General features: G+C 36.7%; 1 protein-coding gene across 1 annotated transcript in view; it reads left to right on the top strand.

Annotated features, from left to right (window-relative positions):
* The first annotated feature begins 890 nt into the window (after nucleotides 1-890).
* LOC135786741 (gamma-aminobutyric acid receptor subunit pi) overlaps nucleotides 891-20,371 on the top strand; it is a 28,655-nt gene continuing 9,174 nt past the window's right edge. The window contains exons 1-6 of the mRNA XM_065296276.1: nucleotides 891-1,084; nucleotides 5,535-5,615; nucleotides 16,045-16,157; nucleotides 19,104-19,171; nucleotides 19,497-19,714; nucleotides 20,051-20,133. Coding sequence (XP_065152348.1) covers nucleotides 5,572-5,615; nucleotides 16,045-16,157; nucleotides 19,104-19,171; nucleotides 19,497-19,714; nucleotides 20,051-20,133 — 526 coding nt within the window. The 5' untranslated portion in view covers nucleotides 891-1,084; nucleotides 5,535-5,571. The remainder of the gene's footprint in view (nucleotides 1,085-5,534; nucleotides 5,616-16,044; nucleotides 16,158-19,103; nucleotides 19,172-19,496; nucleotides 19,715-20,050; nucleotides 20,134-20,371) is intronic.

Below are 20,371 nucleotides of genomic sequence, written 5' to 3'. Positions count from 1 at the left end.
GGAAGCCTACTCCTTCTGCTAAGATAAATTCTTGTATAAATATGTATTTCTGCTTCAATAAATGTGTTAAATGCTCATTATGAGCAGATATGTCTAAATTTATAGATCATTTAAAGCATGGCTGACAAAAATGCTTAGAAAAGAGATAGATTAGCACCATTGAGAGTATGCACAGCACAGGCTTGAACATTATAGACTTAATCTGTACACAAAATAAAAACAACTTGTGCACATTTTTACAATTTACAAATTAACACAAAGTACAATTTTCAAATTAATCATAATGTATGTACACTAGTAAAGAATTCTCTGATGGCAATTAAATTGTGATGTCTTACTGTAATTTTATTAATGTGTGCTTATATTTTTAGTAGGCTATAAACAATGTTCTTGAGAAAAATTTCAAGCCAAACTCATGCTTTTTATAATATTGTTTATTTGTTCGTTTTTCACACTACTGGATAAAAACACTGGCCTTATGAGTCGTGGTTACTAGATTTTTAAAAATCATTAAATTTATTTAAAAAAAGATTAACTTTGAAAGGAGTTTTAGGTGAGATAGTTTATATCAATTTAAACAGTTTTCCTAATTGTTGTAGGCTACAAATAACTTTTCATGCTAACTTAAGTTTAAATAATAAAAATTTTTTATTTCATTAATGTAACGTTACATGACTTTCTGGATATTAACATTTTAATTTTCCATGAATGTAAGAGCCGTGTAGGCTCTTTAGAGTCTAATCTTGTAGTAAATGCGATTGTGAATGAATTACAAACACAAACTTAACAAACCGACCGATAAAATCCGAGTGAATTATGAGTCACGTGACCGACGCATCTCTGTCAGTGAAGAGAGAGAGAGAGAGCGCGCGCTGCCTGCGAGGGGATGTGTCACTGTCTGTCACCTCAGTTGTGCCCCGCGCTCTTCGCGTGCTGCGAGTCCTTGAATCGGAGTAAACATTTTGATTTAAACTGCTTTGATTTGGATATCAGCAGAAGATTAATGTCTATCTGTATATGGACGATGTTTGTCAGTGTTTTCTGATATTTTTTGTGAAATGAGTTCATCCGCGCGGCTACCCAGGTGAGATTGATCTGACGAATGTCACTTGAACCTTATCTCTTTTTTTTGCAATTTGTGAATGTTTTATTGCTTTAGTTTGTTTCAGGTACATTTGAACAGTTTTATCGCTATTAAACGATGCTTTCATTCAGTTAGTAGCTACTTAACAAGGATATCTTACATAGGCTATACTGAGTGTTTGGTTGTTATGTTTTTGTTTGTTAAATTTTTTTACTGGTGTAATATTATAGTTGTGTCTTATGTGTTGTGTCGATGCTATAGGTGTGTTTCATGTGTTGTGTAGATGCTATAGCAGTGTCACGTGTGTTGTGTGAATGTTATAGGTGTGCCACATGTGTTGTGTAACTTAGATTTTATACATGCGTTTTTCTGTTGTTCAGATGTTGAAGCAGAATAAAGTTGATTTGTTGTATAGTTACACACAGAGATACTGAGGTTACATTTTTACATTTTAATAAAATTTGGTAATAAACACTTGGTTGGCAGTTCCAGTATTTCATTGCTTTTGTGAGACCTTATATCAGAAATATTTGCTTTTCATCATTACTATTTTTTATACTTTTTTGTTCTAGAGAGAGGGCAGCACATACAGTTTTATTATAATCAGACTTAGACATTTACAGAAAATGATCTGTGTTTTTGTCTAAGTTTAATCAATTCAAAAATGAGTAAATGTTGTATGATGTCTGATGTGCGCTAATATCTTTAGATTTTGAGTATATGTGCAGAAGCCAAACCCACAACAGACAGTCGAACATGAGAAAATGTAGAAATGAACAGGATTAACATAAATTATTCATTTTTTGGGAGTGTTGTGGAGGATGCTCCATGCTCCTTTTCCTTATCATCAACATTCCAGAAGTGTGATTTTCAGAGTGTCACATTTCCTCAAATCCTGAGAGTCTGTTCGACACATTACCTGCATTTTCATATTAGACCTTATATACAGGTTGGTAACTATGAGAGTGCAAATAATACATATGGCATTCCAAGAAAAATATTTTAAGCCTGGTTAAACAATCAATTTTTGAGGAAACTTAACCTTGATAAAGTGTGATTTGAGAGGTTCAGTGTCAAAAATGACAGCAATATGTTTTGTCCCTTTGAAGGTCAAAAACTGATCCAAACTGTTGCCAGGGTCAGGGAAATGGAGCTATAAGCATCAATGTTTTTTATGGAGAGCTCCCTCCATCCATTCAATGGTTTGATTAACCATCAATCATATTTTGGTTGGATGGTACAGTGGGAGCGTTGCCATGATGCTCCACATGGCTGTCTACTCCTTAGTTGAAGCCACCTGTTTTTTAATATGATTTTTTGCTTCCTCTCTTGACCTATGGACCCTTTAGAGTCAAACATTCAAGATTTGTTACTCAGGTTGAGAAAGAGCATAAACTCAAGTGACAGATGTTAAGTGTTTGACCCTGAAACATCTCTTTAGTCCGCTGGATTGTGACAGGTGATTTATAACTGTATGTTCTGAGCTTCCTTTTAAATGAAAGATCTTGTTACCAATGATGACCCTGCCCTACTGTTACTTGTTCATTGAAGTTGCTACAGTAAATAATGTCTTGACTGATGATTTGATTGAATAGTGAACTCATATGTTGTTGATGTTTTAGATCATTGCATGATATTTTAATAGATTATTTTGCCAAGAGCCATGTGAAGATGTTCTGGATGGATTGTTTTTGTGGTTGCGTGTTAGTTGTCCTTTCTTTGAAGAATAAAATTCAAATAACATTGCATTACCAGTAGGTTGTACCAACACACAGGTTATTAAACGTTGCTTGGTCTGTAGACCTAACAGGGTTTTTTATTGGTAATGTTTTTGTTTTCATTTATTTAATCATTGTTTTGGATGTTAACAAAAAAGCACAAATAGTTGACATACTGTACAGTAAAAGCATGAAGCTTAAAATGAATGAAATTATTGATCAGATTCTTTGGTCCAGAAATAATTTGATGAAAATTCTTCATATTAACATTTTGGCCTTTTCTGAAACTCTAAAGAAGAAGACAAATGTAAGATTTCTTATTCTTTTTTTCAGGAAATACAATTATAGTCTCATTTGTAATTTGATGTTTCTTTGGTAATGTCTTCATCTCATATACACAGCAGCATCTTTCAGTCCTCTGTGGGATCTTTGTAATGGATTGTATTATTTATTTACTCAGTTTATCTAATCAGTTTGATTTCTTTTCCATCATACTGTACCGCTCGGCTAATTTACAGTCAGGTTAACTTTGGTCGCACAGTCTTTACCTTCTGCTTTTCCAGATGCAGACAGATGGGCAAATTTTATAGATGTATCACAGAGCAGCAGGTGGCTCATACGCTCTCTGCCTGATTAAAACTGATGTGATCCCTGGTGCAGATGCATCATGGGATCCGAAATCCACAGTTTTTTATATGTGATATAGGGTTGCACAATATTGAAGAAAAATGTGATATGCTATAATGCGATACACGCATATAAATATGCTAAATAGAAATATACCATAAAATAGTACTTTAAGTTTGTAATCAATTTGAACTTATTAGAATATGTTAAAAACTAAAAATTATATAACAAACATACATTCTTCTACTCATTGATCATCTTGCAAACAGCACAAGCACTCATTCAAGTGCCAGTCTCTTTGATAAAACCTTACATAACCTAAGGATATATTTTTTCAGCTATTGCGAACTTGCGATTGTCATATGCACCTCTAATATATTTTTATATATTTTGCGCACCTAGTAATAGTGCAGGTCTTATCTGTAGATTCTAGTTGTTTAAGTGAGTTCAAAGATATTTATTGGTTGGTAACTTAATATAGTTTAATTGTTGTAATATAGGAATGGGTGGTGGTGAAATTTATTTGGGAGTATATAAGCCATTCACGCGGAACTTCGCACGAATATCCGGCAAAGTTCAGATTTTTCAACTTGTGCATTTCCCGCGGCAACGCTTAATTTGTGCGGAATTTATCATTTTAAGGTAATAAAAACATAATGGTTCATTATGAAAGGTCTTTATACACCACTGATAATATAGTCAAGGGATCCTTCTAAAAGTTACACACTGAACCTTTAATGTTCCATTATACAGCAGCAAAGTTTACATTTTACTAATAAAATTCTCAATATCTGCAATTAATTATCTTACATCACACTGTATTACTGTAATTTTTCATTATCTCTTGTGTCTACACACAAATTACATTTCTTAAAAAAAAGCTGTTATCAGTAAATTAATTCATGTTTCTTTATTTTCCCTATTCTTAAAATGCTTAAAACAGATAATATGCAAAGTATGCCAACTTATGTATTTATGTGTTCAGCTTCATTACATTTCTCATTTTCATTGTCTATGTTGAGGTACAGATGAACTTAATAAAGACACCAGTCACTGAAGGTAATGGCTTGTAAATGGAGGTCATGCCTCAGTGATTGATCCTGTACTGTGGGTATATCGAGAACATCAGATAGTTGGTAGTTTCTTTCTCTCTTTTTTCATCGAGACACATTTTAAGCGTTGCAAATGCGCAGCAATGTAGTGAGGTTTCTACATTATTGGTTGTTGTGAACACTGTTGCATGTTCTCATGAACCTTGAAGCTCAGGAGAAAAGATGACATCACATAGCGTGCATGGTGTCTAAAAGGGTTGCCAATAACACTTTATCGGGTCCACTGAAAGTTGAGAACAGCTCAACTTTATGCAAATGACGAGCTACAATCAATGATAGTGACTTCATGTCATCTGTCTTTCGTAATTTACTTAGAAAACAGTTAGTCCTTGGCTAATAGGACAACCTAATTAGGAACGCCTCCTAACGATCTCATTGAAAGGACTAGCGACACAGTGTCTAAGTCTCTGGCTGTGTGCAGTGTGCACGCACAGTTACTCTTTTAAATAAGCCATCTGGATTTCTAATATTACTAAAGGTTTTCTCCTTGCTTTCATCTCCACAGTAACACTTTTGAATAAGAACGAGAGAGACTCCAAAGTCAGAAAACAGATTTTTACCTTTTTACTAGCAGTGATTGGATGTGCTGTGTTTGTGAGCAAGTCAACTTTGCTGTAGTTGGTATTGTTCAGGATTGTGTTTAAAAAGTGTCCTGTGGTCGATGCTATATGAGTGTGGATTTTACTGCATAAATGTGTCTCAAGGGTAAATGACAAGTCATGCAAATAGTTCCTACAACACGGTGAGTGTGACACCGAAGAACATCTCCGATGGCTACCGGAGGGAGGAGAGTGGGAATAACATATGTGAAGTGTTTTTTAAAGCTGTCATATCAGACACAGTAAAGTCCTGTACTGCATTCTAATTCTGTCTCAATGTCTGTCCTGTAAAAATGAAGTAGATTAAAGGAATATAGTCAAAATATTCACTATGAAAATTTACGTTTATTCATACTGTGTGTGCTTCTAATGTCCTGCTTTTGTTCTTCTTCAGATAGACCTCACCAGACCGCAGCTCTCATCCTCTCAACATGACGAGCTTCAGCTTTTTATTTACCCTCCTCTTCATCAGCAGGTAAGAGCAATCCAGTGGATCAAACTCATTGGATCATTTTAACTCTTTTGTGAAGGACTTTTGATGGAGAGCAGTTTCAGATCGATGATCAAAACATACATGGGGCCCTACCTTGCACCCAGCTCAATTGACTTTGTCAGTGATGCATGTATCATTCATATTTTGCACCGGCGCACAGCTGGTTTTTCCCTCCACAGACGCACGTCGGCAAACTAGGGAATGAACTTGCGCTCCCTGGGCGGTTCAGGGCAAAAAAGGAGGCGTGTTGCGGCGCAAACCATCCCTAATGCTATTTTGCAGTTTCAAAAAACAATTGCGCCACTGACCAAAAAAAATAGTCTAAAGTCAGTGGCGCATAGCGTTTTATGCTATTATGCATTATGCTATTTTAAGGGCGCATGCTTGACCATAATGTATAGCGTGCATAACGCGCACACACTTTGCTTATCTAATCTACATAGATGCAACAGTTATTTTTGCAAATCATAAATTGTTACAATAAAAAATATTAACACATGAGATAAGGGGAATCATAGTGGTGAGCATTGTGGTTTTTATTTATTGTGTGGCTGCGTTAAAAAATTCTCATGCAAATAACGATTAAAATATTTTCATAAGTTTGTTGTGTGGCTGTATTACGTTTATTTTATGTAAATAATAATTAAAATGTTTTCATAAGAAACCTTAATGTATATGAACTTGATTTGTAAGTGTACTTTGGGGTTGGACTGCTTGCGTTTCTTGGGTCCGATTTCAAAGCCACCAAACCCTTTCAGCAGTGAGGGTGGACGCAGCGATGTCCTCTGCTGGCGTCAGGTCCTGTGTAGAGGCAGATCCACCTCCCGTTACACCGCTAACCCGATTTATGCTGGCAAGCTTGGGATTCCCCCGTCTCCTGACATCATTGTAGCGCTTGGCGCAACGATGGGGATGCCAGCTGATGAGACAATTGTGGCTATTTCCTCTCACGCCTGTTTAACCTACGCTGATTTGGGCGGGTTTCTCCTATCCCCATACAAAACAACTTCTTGACTACTCTTACAAGAACGTCGGTCTCCTCGACTGTGAACCGCTCCTAGCGTGCGCCTGGTAAATCTGTCATAATAATAGCAACCCGCCATGGAACTTGCGCCCTTGCGTTTAAAGGGAATGTTGGATAGCGTTCTGATTGGTTTATTTGACTTTACGCCCAAACCACACCTATGAATAATGAACCTACTTCAGACCAACCCTTTATTGATTTGCGCCTGGCGCAAGAGTTATTTCTCACGCCGGGAAAATAGCAACAGCGCCCAAGATCCGCCCACAAACTCACTTGCGCTTTGCGCTTCGCACTTGCGTTTCAGATCGTTAAAATAGGGCCTATGGAGTTCTTACTGTTTGCCCTAAGGGGTTGTTTCTGGGTTTTATAAGTTGGGTAAGAGGGCCACCTGGTGGATATTAGCGGAAATACGGATTGCTGGAAAAACTTGTCATTGACAGGGAAGCGTTTTCTCTTAATTGATGAGTTAACTCATCAAAGGCAGGGAAAGAGTTAAGGTTTCTGAAGCAGGCTTATGTTTAATTTCTTTAGGATATACAAAAATGCCATTTATTCATTTATATTTGTTTTTCCAAACCCTGCAAGAATGAGATTTGAGAGATACAGCAGGCTCGATAGTGCCTTTTTGACTCTTATTGAATAGAAATGAGCATGTAAACTCCTAAAGACCTCCTTTTGAGTTCCATCGAGAATATCGAAAAATATCACACTGTTAAGCAGCATGGCAGTTAGCAAATAGTGTGGCGAACTGTTTCTTTAATAAAATGTTGGTGAATACGAATGGATAAAGGAAATGATTGATAAGAGGACAGAGATCATTATTAATGGTGTTCAAATTGGTAGTTTAGTGTATAGTAATGGATAAATGGAAAGAAAGTTGACAGCCAACTTCAGATGGATGCCAAGAACCAGTGATCTCTTAAAATGTGTTTTCCTCTTTGTGATGGCATAAAGATTGTGACTGAATCCAGCAGTCTGCTGGCAAACAGGGCAATCCCCATCACACCATAAACTGATGCAGACGGCCAATCACAACCAGAGATTCCTGCTGAGGACACACAGAGAGAATGATTGGATGTTTTCTGACTAATTTCACAGTCTGATTCACTCAAAACAGTCCAACTGTGACATTTACATTAAACATAAACACAGTCAAAAAAAAAAAAAAATAATTACACACATGCATCTCTTTCACTGACACACACGTGTGCTCACATGTTTATGTAATGTCAGTTGAGAATCTGATAATCCACAATAATGGGAACTAGATTTTATGAAATGTGAGGGGTATTGGTCCTTGCAAATCTCACAGCCACATTTTGGGCTATTGAGTGTGATTGTTAGGGTACTGTTGTGAAATCTTGATCAGTTGTCATGTTTTAGACTGATTCAACTTTGGGTGAAGCTGAAGAGTCTCTCGGTACGTCTGACATGTTTGCCTGTGTGTTAGCATTTTTATCAGACCCTTATTGGATTTTACCAACAAACTGGTAAGACCACTTTACCAGGTTAAAAAAAATGGCCCAGTTCACACATGGGGCCCTATCAAACACCTGGCGCAATGCAGCGCAAAGCGCGATTCAAGTGTTTATTGCTAGTTTCAGTCCAGTGGCAAATTCATTTGTGCGCCAATGGGGCATTCTGGTCTGAAAACAAGGTGTGTTCAGGCGCATTGTTGGTGTGTTGCTATTTTGAGGCAACTAAAATAGACTACACCATTGACCAACTAAAACCTTGTCTAAAGTCAATATTTTTATTGTTATTTAAAGAGCGCATAGTAATAAATGGGACGACAACTCGCATTTGCTTTTCACACACATGGATACGCAGCAGCACACAAAGTTTTTAAATATAAAAAATTAAAGGATTAAAATGTAAAAGATTATTATTAACTCTCTTGGACATAAATGAGGACAGTTTACAGGACTTTAGAAGGAGTGAAGAGCTGCTTCACTTGTAGCCTGGTAGGCAGATTTTTTTTCGCTTTAAAAAGTGCTAATATTGCATTTTTTTTTTAAAGCTACCCCACAGATTTATTGTATATGATGACTTTGTACCTGTGAATATGGTTAGATGAAAACCTTTTTTAAGGAATGCTTTTGCAAAACACTCACGGCGCTGTCCGAGTGCTGAAACGTTTCATCTCTCCTCATGTTTGCAAATTATTTATCTCCCGTTTGTTACGAATACAGTTTTTTAGAGTACAAACCTTTTCTTGCATGTTTGTAAATTATTCTTTGACATTACACTGATCATGTAGGCTATCCATGCATTTACAACAATATAAAGCCTGCTATTTTTACTTCCATGACTGAAAAAAAAGACTTTTAAAAAGGTTTTAATAAAAAAAATAACAATTTCAATACAAATAAAAACAACACAAATTTTTTAACATCAATCTTAAACTGGTGGTCTTCCTCCAATTAGTTTTTAAGTTTACAATTTCCACCATCTTAATAGAGAATCGGCATGGCACGAGCGCAACTAGCTTTAAAGGGGATGGAAAATGGGACTCTCATTGGTTTATTTCACCCTAAACACACACATTCATTACGAGAATGCTAGGCGCACAAAGCATTTTTCCTGTCATTAAATTAGCAAAAGCGGATTCAGTCACACCTTTTTAGACTGTGCGCCGGGTGCTTTAGTCCATGCCCTTAGATGGTTAAAATAGGGCCCATGATCTCTTAACTACAATTTACCAGTAAATTGCCAGTAAAAACTGTATTTGTAAAGGTAATACTGTCTGGGTCCATCCTTCCATATACAGTAAACCTTAGTTATTTAACACAGAAATAACCTCAATATGAGAACATTGTATGGGTTATTCTTGCCTGGTAAGCTTTATTACATCAGAGTTTATATTCTCTGAGCTTGTATCAGTCGGATCCAAACTGCTTTTGTGTTTTACCCTTGAATGTGTGAGCAACTTTTTTTGTTCCTTTTGAAAACTTTTAAAGTCTGAGCAGTTGCCATAGCAACTTTCCCCCAGGAAGGGTCTAATGGACTCTAGAAATGTAGCTTAAAATAGTTATTTCTCATTTATTCAACATGATTATTGTTTCCTGTGATGTGTTTTAAATAGATTTTGCTTACAGCTGGATGCTGTAAAGGCTGAACAGGCTTGTTATGTTTTTTGAGAACAGAGATCTTGACATGCTGTTAGGTTTTTTCTAATAAATCTGTTAATTGAGCTCATAACAGAGAAACAAAGCCATTGTGTTATGATTCTGATGGTTCACTATAATCTGCCAGGTAAACAGAGCAGCCGGGTAAGGGTGAGATAGATGAAACTCATAATTGGTTTTAGTTTGCTCATGGTCATCATTATCCCTTTAAAATGGAAACTAAGTATTGACATTAAGTCCAGCTAATGCTACAACATATGTTTTTAAGCTAGTGTTGCTCCTGGGAGTGAGCATTATGACCATAAATCAGTGTTGAGTCATTTTATATCACAGTGACAGAATTTTATTTCATATATAGGGGAGAGCAGGGCACAACGCGTCTTGGCTTTGGCTCTATCATTCAAAAAATATTTAAGTTAGATAAATAATTTTTTACTCAATCAACAACACACATCTCTGCTACAAATGAACACTTAAAGTTTGTTTGTGGGACCTACCGTTATCATAGAATAACACCAAAAGTTTAGCTTTCACTGTCTTAAGACAACAGTGGATGCAGTTAGTTTTTCCCGGACAGCAACATAATTTCAAATGGGTTTATGTTTTTTCCCTGGCTGCATTTCGGAGAGGATTGCTATACAAACAAGGCTCAGTTTGAAGCCGGATTTTCGACTTGATTACAACTGTTGGAGCTGTTTTGCATTGCTCAATACTTGAAAAATAAAAAAGCACTCGTTCCCACTCACAGCTATGCACATGGTGTTGCAAATTCGGCTTCCTGGGAAGCACAGAAATATTCACTCCACTTACTGTAAAAGATGTTCACAATTTTAAAAAAACTCAGTATGTGTGAAAAGCGCAGGGCTATTATTTTCAGTGTTTGACGCAGTAATGAGTGTTTCCTGACACGAGAAGGAGACTGTTATTAGATGATTTAATGAATAGAGAATATTTTCACTGTATGCTTAATCTCTCCCATACATTTCCTTCCATATCCACTTCTATAATGATCCGTCAGCGTGGCCAAGCTTCCACAGAAACACATTTAAGCAGTTATTGTTTCCTTTTTACAGAGCTGCAAGAGATTTTATTGTTCCACACTTCTGCTAGATTTGATAAAAAACAAATACTTATTGAGAAGAGTAGTATATAATCTCTGGATGTAAGATACTGTCTGTGTAAATGAGTACACTCTCCACATTAGATGTAATTTAACAAACCCAACAATCGCTGGGTGTTGAAATACAATAGAAAATCAGATCTGTCTGGATCTTGTGTATAAGTAGGTCACACAAAATCGTGTCTCAGCTCTTTTAGATTACTCACTTCTATGGTTTGCCTACCAAATCTTCACCGTCTTGAGCTTGTATTAAACAGATGTTAGACTTTAGCTGTCAGTCACTGCCTTGAGGAGCCACCATGGCTGTTTGTCCTAAAGATATGTGTTATTGGAGGTGACATATTGTTTTTGGCCAACTGCAGGACTGTGTGTGTGTGTGTGTGCGTGCGTGCGTGCGTGTGTGCGTGTGTACATACATATACAGTGAGGAAAATAAGTATTTGAACACCCTGCTATTTTGCAAGTTCTCCCACTTAGAAATCATGGAAGGGTCTGAAATTGTCATCGTAGGTGCATGTCCACTGTGAGAGACATAATCTAAAAAAAATACAAAATAAATCCAAATGCAGCCTTGTGGAGGTGTAAAATTTTGTCTCTAGTGTCTTTGGACAGCTCGTTGGTCTTGGCCATATTAGTAGTTTGATTCTTACTGATTGTATGGGGTGGACAGGTGTCTTTATGCAGCTAACGACCTCAAACAGGTCCATCTAATTTAGGATAATAAATGGATTGGAGGTGGACATTTTAAAGCAGACTAACAGGTCTTTGAGGGCAGTGTTAGAATTATGTCAAAGCTTTTGGGGGGTCCCCTAGCTAAGCCCCACCCCTCGGCCAAGCCCCACCCCCCATTATAGGGTCGCTGTAATTTGACAAAGTAAGATGTGATCCTGGATCAACAATCATCTGATCCTGGTTTTAATCAAAGAAACCCCAAATTACCCTTAACTCAAACCCTAAACGTTTTTTACCCCTCAAATTAGTGTGAAACCTTGGAAAATAGGGTGGACCTCAATGCCTACTCTCAAATGACATAATTTTACTATATAGTATTGGTTAAATGGATTACATTGCGTTTTTTAAATCATAGATTGAATAATTTTCGGATCAGCAAAACTGGGGCTGGGAAAATAAAATAAGAACAAATTAAGAAACTAACAGTAGTATTTAGGTACATAAATAGAATCAAATAAACATTAACACTGTCTTCTTTATTATATAAATTAAATATAATTAATATTTTTAAAGATACAGAAGTGATTTTCCTTTGTTTTCTGATGTTTAATTAATATAAATGACAGAAACATAAGCAAGAACTGCTACTTTCAGACCAACACAAAGATCTGACTTCTTTCTGAACTGTTTGCACTCACTTTAAGACATAACTGAATGTTTTTATGAGCATAGATGCCAAGACTGTGGTATTTCGCGATAATTTTGTGTTTGCATGCTTGCGCGTCTCTGTGCGTCCGCTTATGAGTGTGCGTCCATTTGAGTATGTGTGAGTATTGGGTCCCTCAAGGCTCATAGCAGGTCCGGGACCCCCCAGACCCTCTTCAATTTGAACACTGTTTGAGGGTCACAATTCTAGCTGATAGACATGTGTTCAAATAGTTATTTGCAGCTGTATCATAAAAATAAATTGTTAAAAAATCATATATTGTGATTTCTGGATTTTTTTTTAGATTATGTCTCTCACAGTGGACATGCACCTACGATGAAAATTTCAGACCCCTCCATGATTTCTAAGGGGTAGAACTTGCAAAATAGCAGGGTGTTTAAATACTTATTTTCCTCACTGTATATACAGTACCTTGCAAAAGTCTTAGGCCACCATGCCACAGTTAGATTTGTTGTTTTTGCAATGTTATAGTGATCATATATAATTGTTTCTCAGTCTCTTTAATAGAATACATCCAGAAAATACAGGAAATGTGTATATAGTATTAAAAACTGTATAAAAATGTAAACTAATGTGTCACGTTTTTAGGGTAAACTCCCACTTGAGCAATAGCAGGAAACCGCAGGATCTCTTAAACCTAAATAAAGTTAAATCCTAATTTCTAATTTTAAAGAAATTAGTCTTTTTACTTAATTCTGCTCAAAAATGCTCAAGATGTATAGTGCCAAGAGAGGTCACACTAAACACCGACATACCTATTTAAGATATATTTTTAATAAACAGTTTTTTAACCTTTATATTATTGACAAAACTGTCACACTTCAAAATGTAGGATGTATTGATGCATGTTTCTTTTAAGGAGATTATTCGCTTATTAGTCAAGTGTTTATTGACGTTGCATGTCTTTTGGCTTTTTTAGCCTGGCCAGAAATAATGTAAACCACACTCTAAGAACGAATGTGTTAAAAACAACACATTAGTGTTGATTCTGGGACAACACACTAACTGCGTCGTCCTGGAATCCACCCATCTCTGTGTTATTATTGAAACAACACATTTTGTGTTACTTTTAACACAACATGTGTTATACTTGAACACAAAATCAAGACAAAATGACTCATAATGTGTTAAAATTACACATAATGTGTTAAAAGCTTACAGCACAATGATGTGTATAAAATTAACACATCCTTTCTAAGAGTGCAATAGTCAAAGTCTTTATCTCAGGCTGTTGTTTTAATGTAATTGTCGGGTGTTTACACACACTGCAGACACACAACTGCATTCAAAATGTAAAAGTGAATTTTGCATAATTAATCTCCTTGATGGATTATGTAACTGTGTCTGACTGTGTGATACCGCTCAATTAAGTTCAGACTTACAAAATTAGATAAATCCCGCAGCTACATATTTCACATGAGTTTTCAGTGGCAGTCCCATGATTTTAGCAGAGAAACTGTCAAAACGTGCTGCACAGCCCTGAATGGACAGTAATCCACCATAATCCGGAAGTCTTAAAGTGACAGCTGAATGATATCAGTGAGTATAGCGACAAAACAGACGAAATAAGCGCTGCAATGTCTAAAAGTGTACCAAATAATATCTGTGTCTACAGCCCACAAGCACCAAAATTCACATCCGTGCCATAATAATTCATTCTAGCTGTCTAAATGCATTTAGAAAATGTTATTTTTTATTTTTGTTCCAGGAAATTCAAATGTATTTTTATAGCTGTCACCCCTGAGAGATGTTTTCTGAGTCTGTTGATTTATAGTACCACAGCACACTGTTAGTTAGAAAATGTTAGTTAGTTACCATAATAGACCATCTTATCGGTTTTATAATATTAGTTTCTAACTTCAAAGAATATGAAAAATAACTGTAATAGCCAGGTCATACCATTACTTTTGGTGGACAGATGGATGCAAGAATGAATGTTGTGGTGATGAATGCAGAATTATCCAGGGGTGTAATGGTATACAGTATAATACAGTAATGTGTGTTTATGTTGGAAGAGTCTAGCTTCATTCCAGCTTTTAGTTCAGTATTAACATCCAATCCCACAGCTAAAACACTGAGCGGAGAATAGAGACAGCAATCCAAACCGTTCATCCATAAGCACAGGAACATGTCACCTGTTCAGAGCCACAGGGAATACTGTATCTGCCCTATAACAGGGATGAAGAAAGGGAACCACATGGAAATGTGCTGTAGTATATCAAATGAAAGATGGGAAAGGATTATACAGATAAACAATATACAATACGTATATTGTGCAGTATGTTATTAATTTATTTTGCTAAATTTTGTTAAAAGATTAGTAAATTTTCTTTAAAAAAAATCCAGATAATTTACTCACCACCATGTCATCCAAAATGTTGATGTCTTTCTTTGTTCAGTCGAGAAGAAATTATGTTTTTTGGGGAAAACATTCCAGGATTTTTCTCATTTTAATGGACTTTAATGGACCCCAACACATAACAGTTTTAATGCAGTTTAAAATTGCAGTTTAAAAGGAATCTTAATAATCCCAAACGAGGCATAAGGGTCTTATTTAGCGAAACGATTGTCAAAAATAAAAAATATGCACTTTTAAACCAAATTTGCAAAACTTCTCGTCTTCCTCCGGCTGTGTGTCGAGCCAGCGCGACCTCACTTAATTGCGTAATTACGTAATTACCTAGAAAGGTCATGTGTGACATATATGAAACACACATTTGCGGACCATTTTAAACAATAAACTGACACAAAGACATTAATTAGTATCATTCGACATACAACAACGTCAGAACGGTCCTATTTCTCCACATTTGTTAACACTGCCGCGTAGTTTCGCATACGTAATCCGTGACCTCTTGACGTGATGACGTATTACGCGAGGTCGCACTGTTGCGTCACACGACCGGAGGAAGACGAGAAGTTGTGGTTTAAAAGTGCATATTTTTATTTTTCTTGCCAAAAATGACAATCGTTTTGATAGATAAGACCCTTACGCCTCATTTGGGATCGTTTATAGTCCTTTGAACCTGCAATTTTAAATTGCATTAAAACTGTTAAGTGTTGGGGTCCATTAAAGTCCATTAAAATGAGAAAAATCCTGAAAATTTCCTCAAAAAACATAATTTCTTCTCGACTGAACAAAGAAAGACATCAACATTTTGGATGACATGGTTTTAAGTAAATTATCTGGATTTTTTTTTAAGAAAATTGACTAATCCTTTAATATTTAGTTTGCCTTCTGATGCTGTTATGGTATAAACGTTTATATACGGTATAAAATTGTCCGGTCACTTTAGCAGACTATAATGTTTTAATTTATAGTCTTTTGTCTTTTATTACTTTTTTTACTGTATATGAAACACTCATTCATTGCATCATAAACAGACTTTTAGTTAAACTGTATACCATGTATTCAGATCAGTTTTTAGCTGGGAAGGGCTGGAAAAATCGAGCAAAAACAAGGCAGTGATAACACTCAAACTGTGATGGGACATTTAAGTCCTCCACACTGACAGATCAAAGTAATTCAATTATGGAAATTAGCTTTCTTTTTTTTCTCTGGTTTAAAGATGATGAGGATCTCAAAACCGTTCTGTTATCAGTGCGTCTCTGTGATTTAGCCTGGAAGATGTTCATCAGGGATCTGTCATGGAATAATTAGATTCTGCCCGAGCTCGTGCTGAGGAAATGTGCTGGAACCGGGTTTACTTTCTTCACGTGTCTTTTCTTTTCCTTCATAGGATTTTGCTAAACGCTCTGCTCAGCGCTGAGGTGAAAGATGGAGAGATTCTTCCTCCGACTATCCAGAAGCTCATGAAAGGATACAACAAATACCTCAGGCCTTTCTTTGACAGTAAGACAACATAAATAAAACACACATTCATATGCTATGGATGTTCACATGCTCACGGGAGATTATAAGTAAATACTTGATGTGGGAGTTGTGTCCGTGTGCAGGCTGACAGCACGTTTTCATTTGGGAACAGATGGACTAACGCTCAGTTTATACTCCACATTAACACTAACACATTTTCTGAGATGGTTTGTACAATTTCTCTCCAAATTTGATGAAAGGGATAGTTCACCCAAAATAGACAATTCTGTCATCATTTTCTCATCCTCATGTTGATTTTAATCTGTAGATATTTTGATAAATGATGGTAAGCACACAGCTGATTGTAACCATTGACTTCCACAGTTTGAAAACAAATATTATTGAAGTATTGTGATAAAAGATGAAGAAGATATTTTGATGAATGATAGTAAGCACACAATTGACAGTACCCATTGAATTTCATTGTATTTTTTCCTACTATGGAAATCAATGGTTACACTCAGCTGTGTGCTTACCATCATTTATCAAAATATCTTCTTATGGGCCCATCTTTAATCAAAAACGCAAATGTTTTCCCTTCCTCGAAATTATCTCTCTTTACTTCCGGTCTCGAGGAATGACACGAGGCCGGAGCCCTGGAAAAGATTGCAGTGAGTAGCAAATAGCAACATGACCCAACTTCCAACAATCCAATTAGTTCTCGATGGACGAAATCAAGTCCCGCCCTACCTCTTTATCACTTCAGAAGCTATTTCACTCGGATATATGTCATGATAGGAAGACTATCATTTCCTCCATTTCGTTGTGACTTTAACAGCTCTTAACCATTTAATAAACTATACAGTTTGGTAAATGTCCTACTACACAATGATGCAGTTTCCCAGACCGGATTTAGATTAAGCCAAGCCCAGGCCTTAGTTATTTTAGGACATGTTTTTACAAACCTACATTATAAAAAAGCATAACTGGTGTGTATTTTGCAATGGTGTATTTTAAGTTATGTCAGTGCAAGTTGTTTTCAGTAAAGACAATGCAAATATGCATTTTAGTCTGGGACTAGACTTAAACTGTCATGGTCTTGTCAGACCTTCAGTGCTAGACTAAGGTCTGAATATATCTGACAGGACCATGACAGTATTATGTTCTGTGTGGGGACACGTGGAGTCATATTGTGTATGTGGCTTTCACGTGTTCCCACGGTCTTGTCGCTGTCATGGTCTTTCCTGACCTTGGTATGTTATTCAGGTCCTATTTCAGAGGGCAAGGTCATGGCAGCATTGTGTTTTGTGTGGGGACACGTGTGTTCACATTATGTATTTGTGTCACGTGTTCCCAGTGTCTCGTCACTTTTACCCTACTCCCTTATGTGCTCGTGTCTTACGTAATTAATTATGTTCACCTGTTCCCCATTGATGTCGTGTCTTTATATTGCCCTCTCGTTCTCTGTCGTGTGCGCGTTCGTTCGTCTGAATTCAGTGTGTGTTGTCCCGTCTTCCGGAATCACCTGAATCTTTCTCCGAGTCTGCTTTGTTATTTTTGGTATCCCGTATTTGTTCCCCAGTTCTGTGTTTCATCACTACTGTTTATTTATCTCCTGTTTTTACCCCCTCATGGGTTTTTGAGTTTATTTAAATAAATCCTCAGTTTTATGTTTTACATCATCTGCTTTTGGGTTCTCCCTTATTCCTGTCGTGACAGAACGAACGCGCCAAACTGAACCCAGCAGAGATGTATGCCGGTAGTCACCTGGCGATACGGGGAAGGGGTTCCCGTCCCGCATACGAGTCGGGTTACAAGTTCTATGACCCGCTCGTATGCGGACCCGATGCTAACGTTAGAGGGAGACCAGCCGGACCTGCCGGAGCCTGCTCGACACCGCCCAACCTGAGAGGTGTACTCACCCGCAGCCGGAGTCACGTCACCCGCCGGCGCAGCCGGAGTCACGTCACCCGCCAATCCTCAGTTTTATGTTTTACATCATCTGCGTTTGGGTTCTCCCTTATTCCTGTCGTGACATAAACACTATCCGGGAAACCGCCCCTATGTTTTCTGTATGAGAACATCTTTTTATCTGTCTGTCCCTCTCTTGTTGTCGCTTTTTGTCACATAAAATGACATCTTAACCCAAACCCCAACTCTAAAAATTTACAAAAAGCAGGCAAAAGCATGCACATCAATCTGAATTGGGTGCTCAAAAATGCAAAGTCGGCAACACCAAAGCTCCAAAAATATCAAAAATGTTTATAAATAAAAGCTTCTAATAATAAACATTGTTTATATTTTTGGAGCTTTGGTGTTGCCACTTTGCACTTTTACACTATTAAAAATAGAAAAAAAACATGGAGAAACCTATATATTAAATGAAATCCCAAATCTAACCCCGAACCTAAGTTACAATAGTTTAAAAAAAAGAAAAATTATTGAGAAAACAATACATAAAACGACATGAAAAGATGCACCTTATTTAGTTAACGGGAATGACTGGCATATCACATGCACGCAAAATTGGAATTTGGAGTATGTAATGTACTACTTTTTTTACACGGTGTGCTATTTATACGCACTTCATGAGAATGGGTTGGCAAATACATATCAGTGCTTTAAAAATAGTTGTTACAAGTTACATATTTTAAAAATATATAACCATCAGATTATGTAATGTTTTTGTATTAGACTTCTATTTGTAATATCACTTCTCTACTTCCTTTTGTGATTTTACTTCATATGTTGATCAAATTTTTTTGCTTTAATATTTGTACTGTTTTATAAAAGCAATAATGTACTCGAGGCTGTGCTGTGTTGTAAAAAAGTCAATACTGAAGTTGTTGCATTAACTCTTCGCTTCACATCCCTTTAGCCGTGACTTATTCCACGTTGCTTATTCACAATACAGCACAGCCTCGAGTACATTATTGCTTACATGCACTACATTTCTTTACCTTTTCCTCCACCTTCTGTCTTTAGATGGTCCTGTTACGGTGGGCATGAGTTTGGACATCGCCAGCATTGATACTATATCAGAGATCAACATGGTGAGAAACATGACCAGTTGATGTAAAATACAATAACTAACATTTTAAGCATCATTTCTATAGCTTATATTGTAATATGTGAATACAAGTGTTGAACTTGTAACTCATCTCAGCACTTACTGTATAAATGATACTGCATGTGATCAGACTTTATTTGATTTTATCTGTTAAATGATAAAGGAACTATAAGAAGTCTGTATAATAATATAGTAAACTGTCTTATAATGTAATTTAACAACCTGCATCAGGACATTGACTTTAACGTAAACCCCTTACATATTGATCAGAAAGATTTAAAATGGTGTTAATGTGTTGTTAATTGCAGGACTACACAGCGACCATTTTCCTCCGTCAGCGCTGGACAGATGAGAGACTGGTGTTTGAGGGAAACAAGAGTTTAAGTCTGGATGGTCGACTGGTGGAGCTGCTGTGGGTACCCGACACATTTATAGTGGATTCAAAGAAATCCTTCCTCCATGACATCACAGTGGAAAACCGATTGATCCGGATCTTTCCCAACGGAACGGTTCTTTATGCCCTACGGTGAGTCATCTGGCCTCATGTAATGTTATGCTTACATTTACGCATTTGGCAGACGATTGTATAATAGTTCACAACACATGTTCCCTGGGAATCAAACTCACAATCTGTTGTACTGCTAACACAGTTTCTATACCAACTGAGCGTTAGGAACACCAAAAAAAGACGTTCGGGTACAGCTGGGACTTACTGATACATGTGCTGATAAAATGTATTATACTGTAAGTTTAAATGCACTGCAAGTCAATTTGGATAAAAGCAGCTGCCAAATGCATCAATATGAATCGATACCCACCCCTAATATTTATGTATTAAAGCCGTTCTGTGTTTTTTCTGTAGGATCACAACAACAGTGGCCTGTAACATGGACCTGACGAAATACCCCATGGACAAACAAACATGCACCTTACAACTGGAGAGCTGTAAGATTTCTTCTGTGTAGTAGTTTGTGTGAACTCATTCCCTGCCAGCCATATTTTGAAAAGTTGCCCGCCAGCAAGTTTCACAAAATGCCTTCCAGGAAATTTTTCTTCTAAAAATATATAAACATACAAATATATCAAATGAAGAACAGACCCTCTGCTTTCAAACAAACAATAAACAAACAAACAAATTTGGTAAAAACGTTTCATCCATCTATATTTTTTCTCTGCTTATAAA

Source organism: Paramisgurnus dabryanus, chromosome 20 (assembly GCF_030506205.2).
Source record: "Paramisgurnus dabryanus chromosome 20, PD_genome_1.1, whole genome shotgun sequence".
Lineage (NCBI taxonomy): Eukaryota > Metazoa > Chordata > Actinopteri > Cypriniformes > Cobitidae > Paramisgurnus > Paramisgurnus dabryanus.
This window is presented reverse-complemented; position numbering and strand designations above follow the sequence as displayed.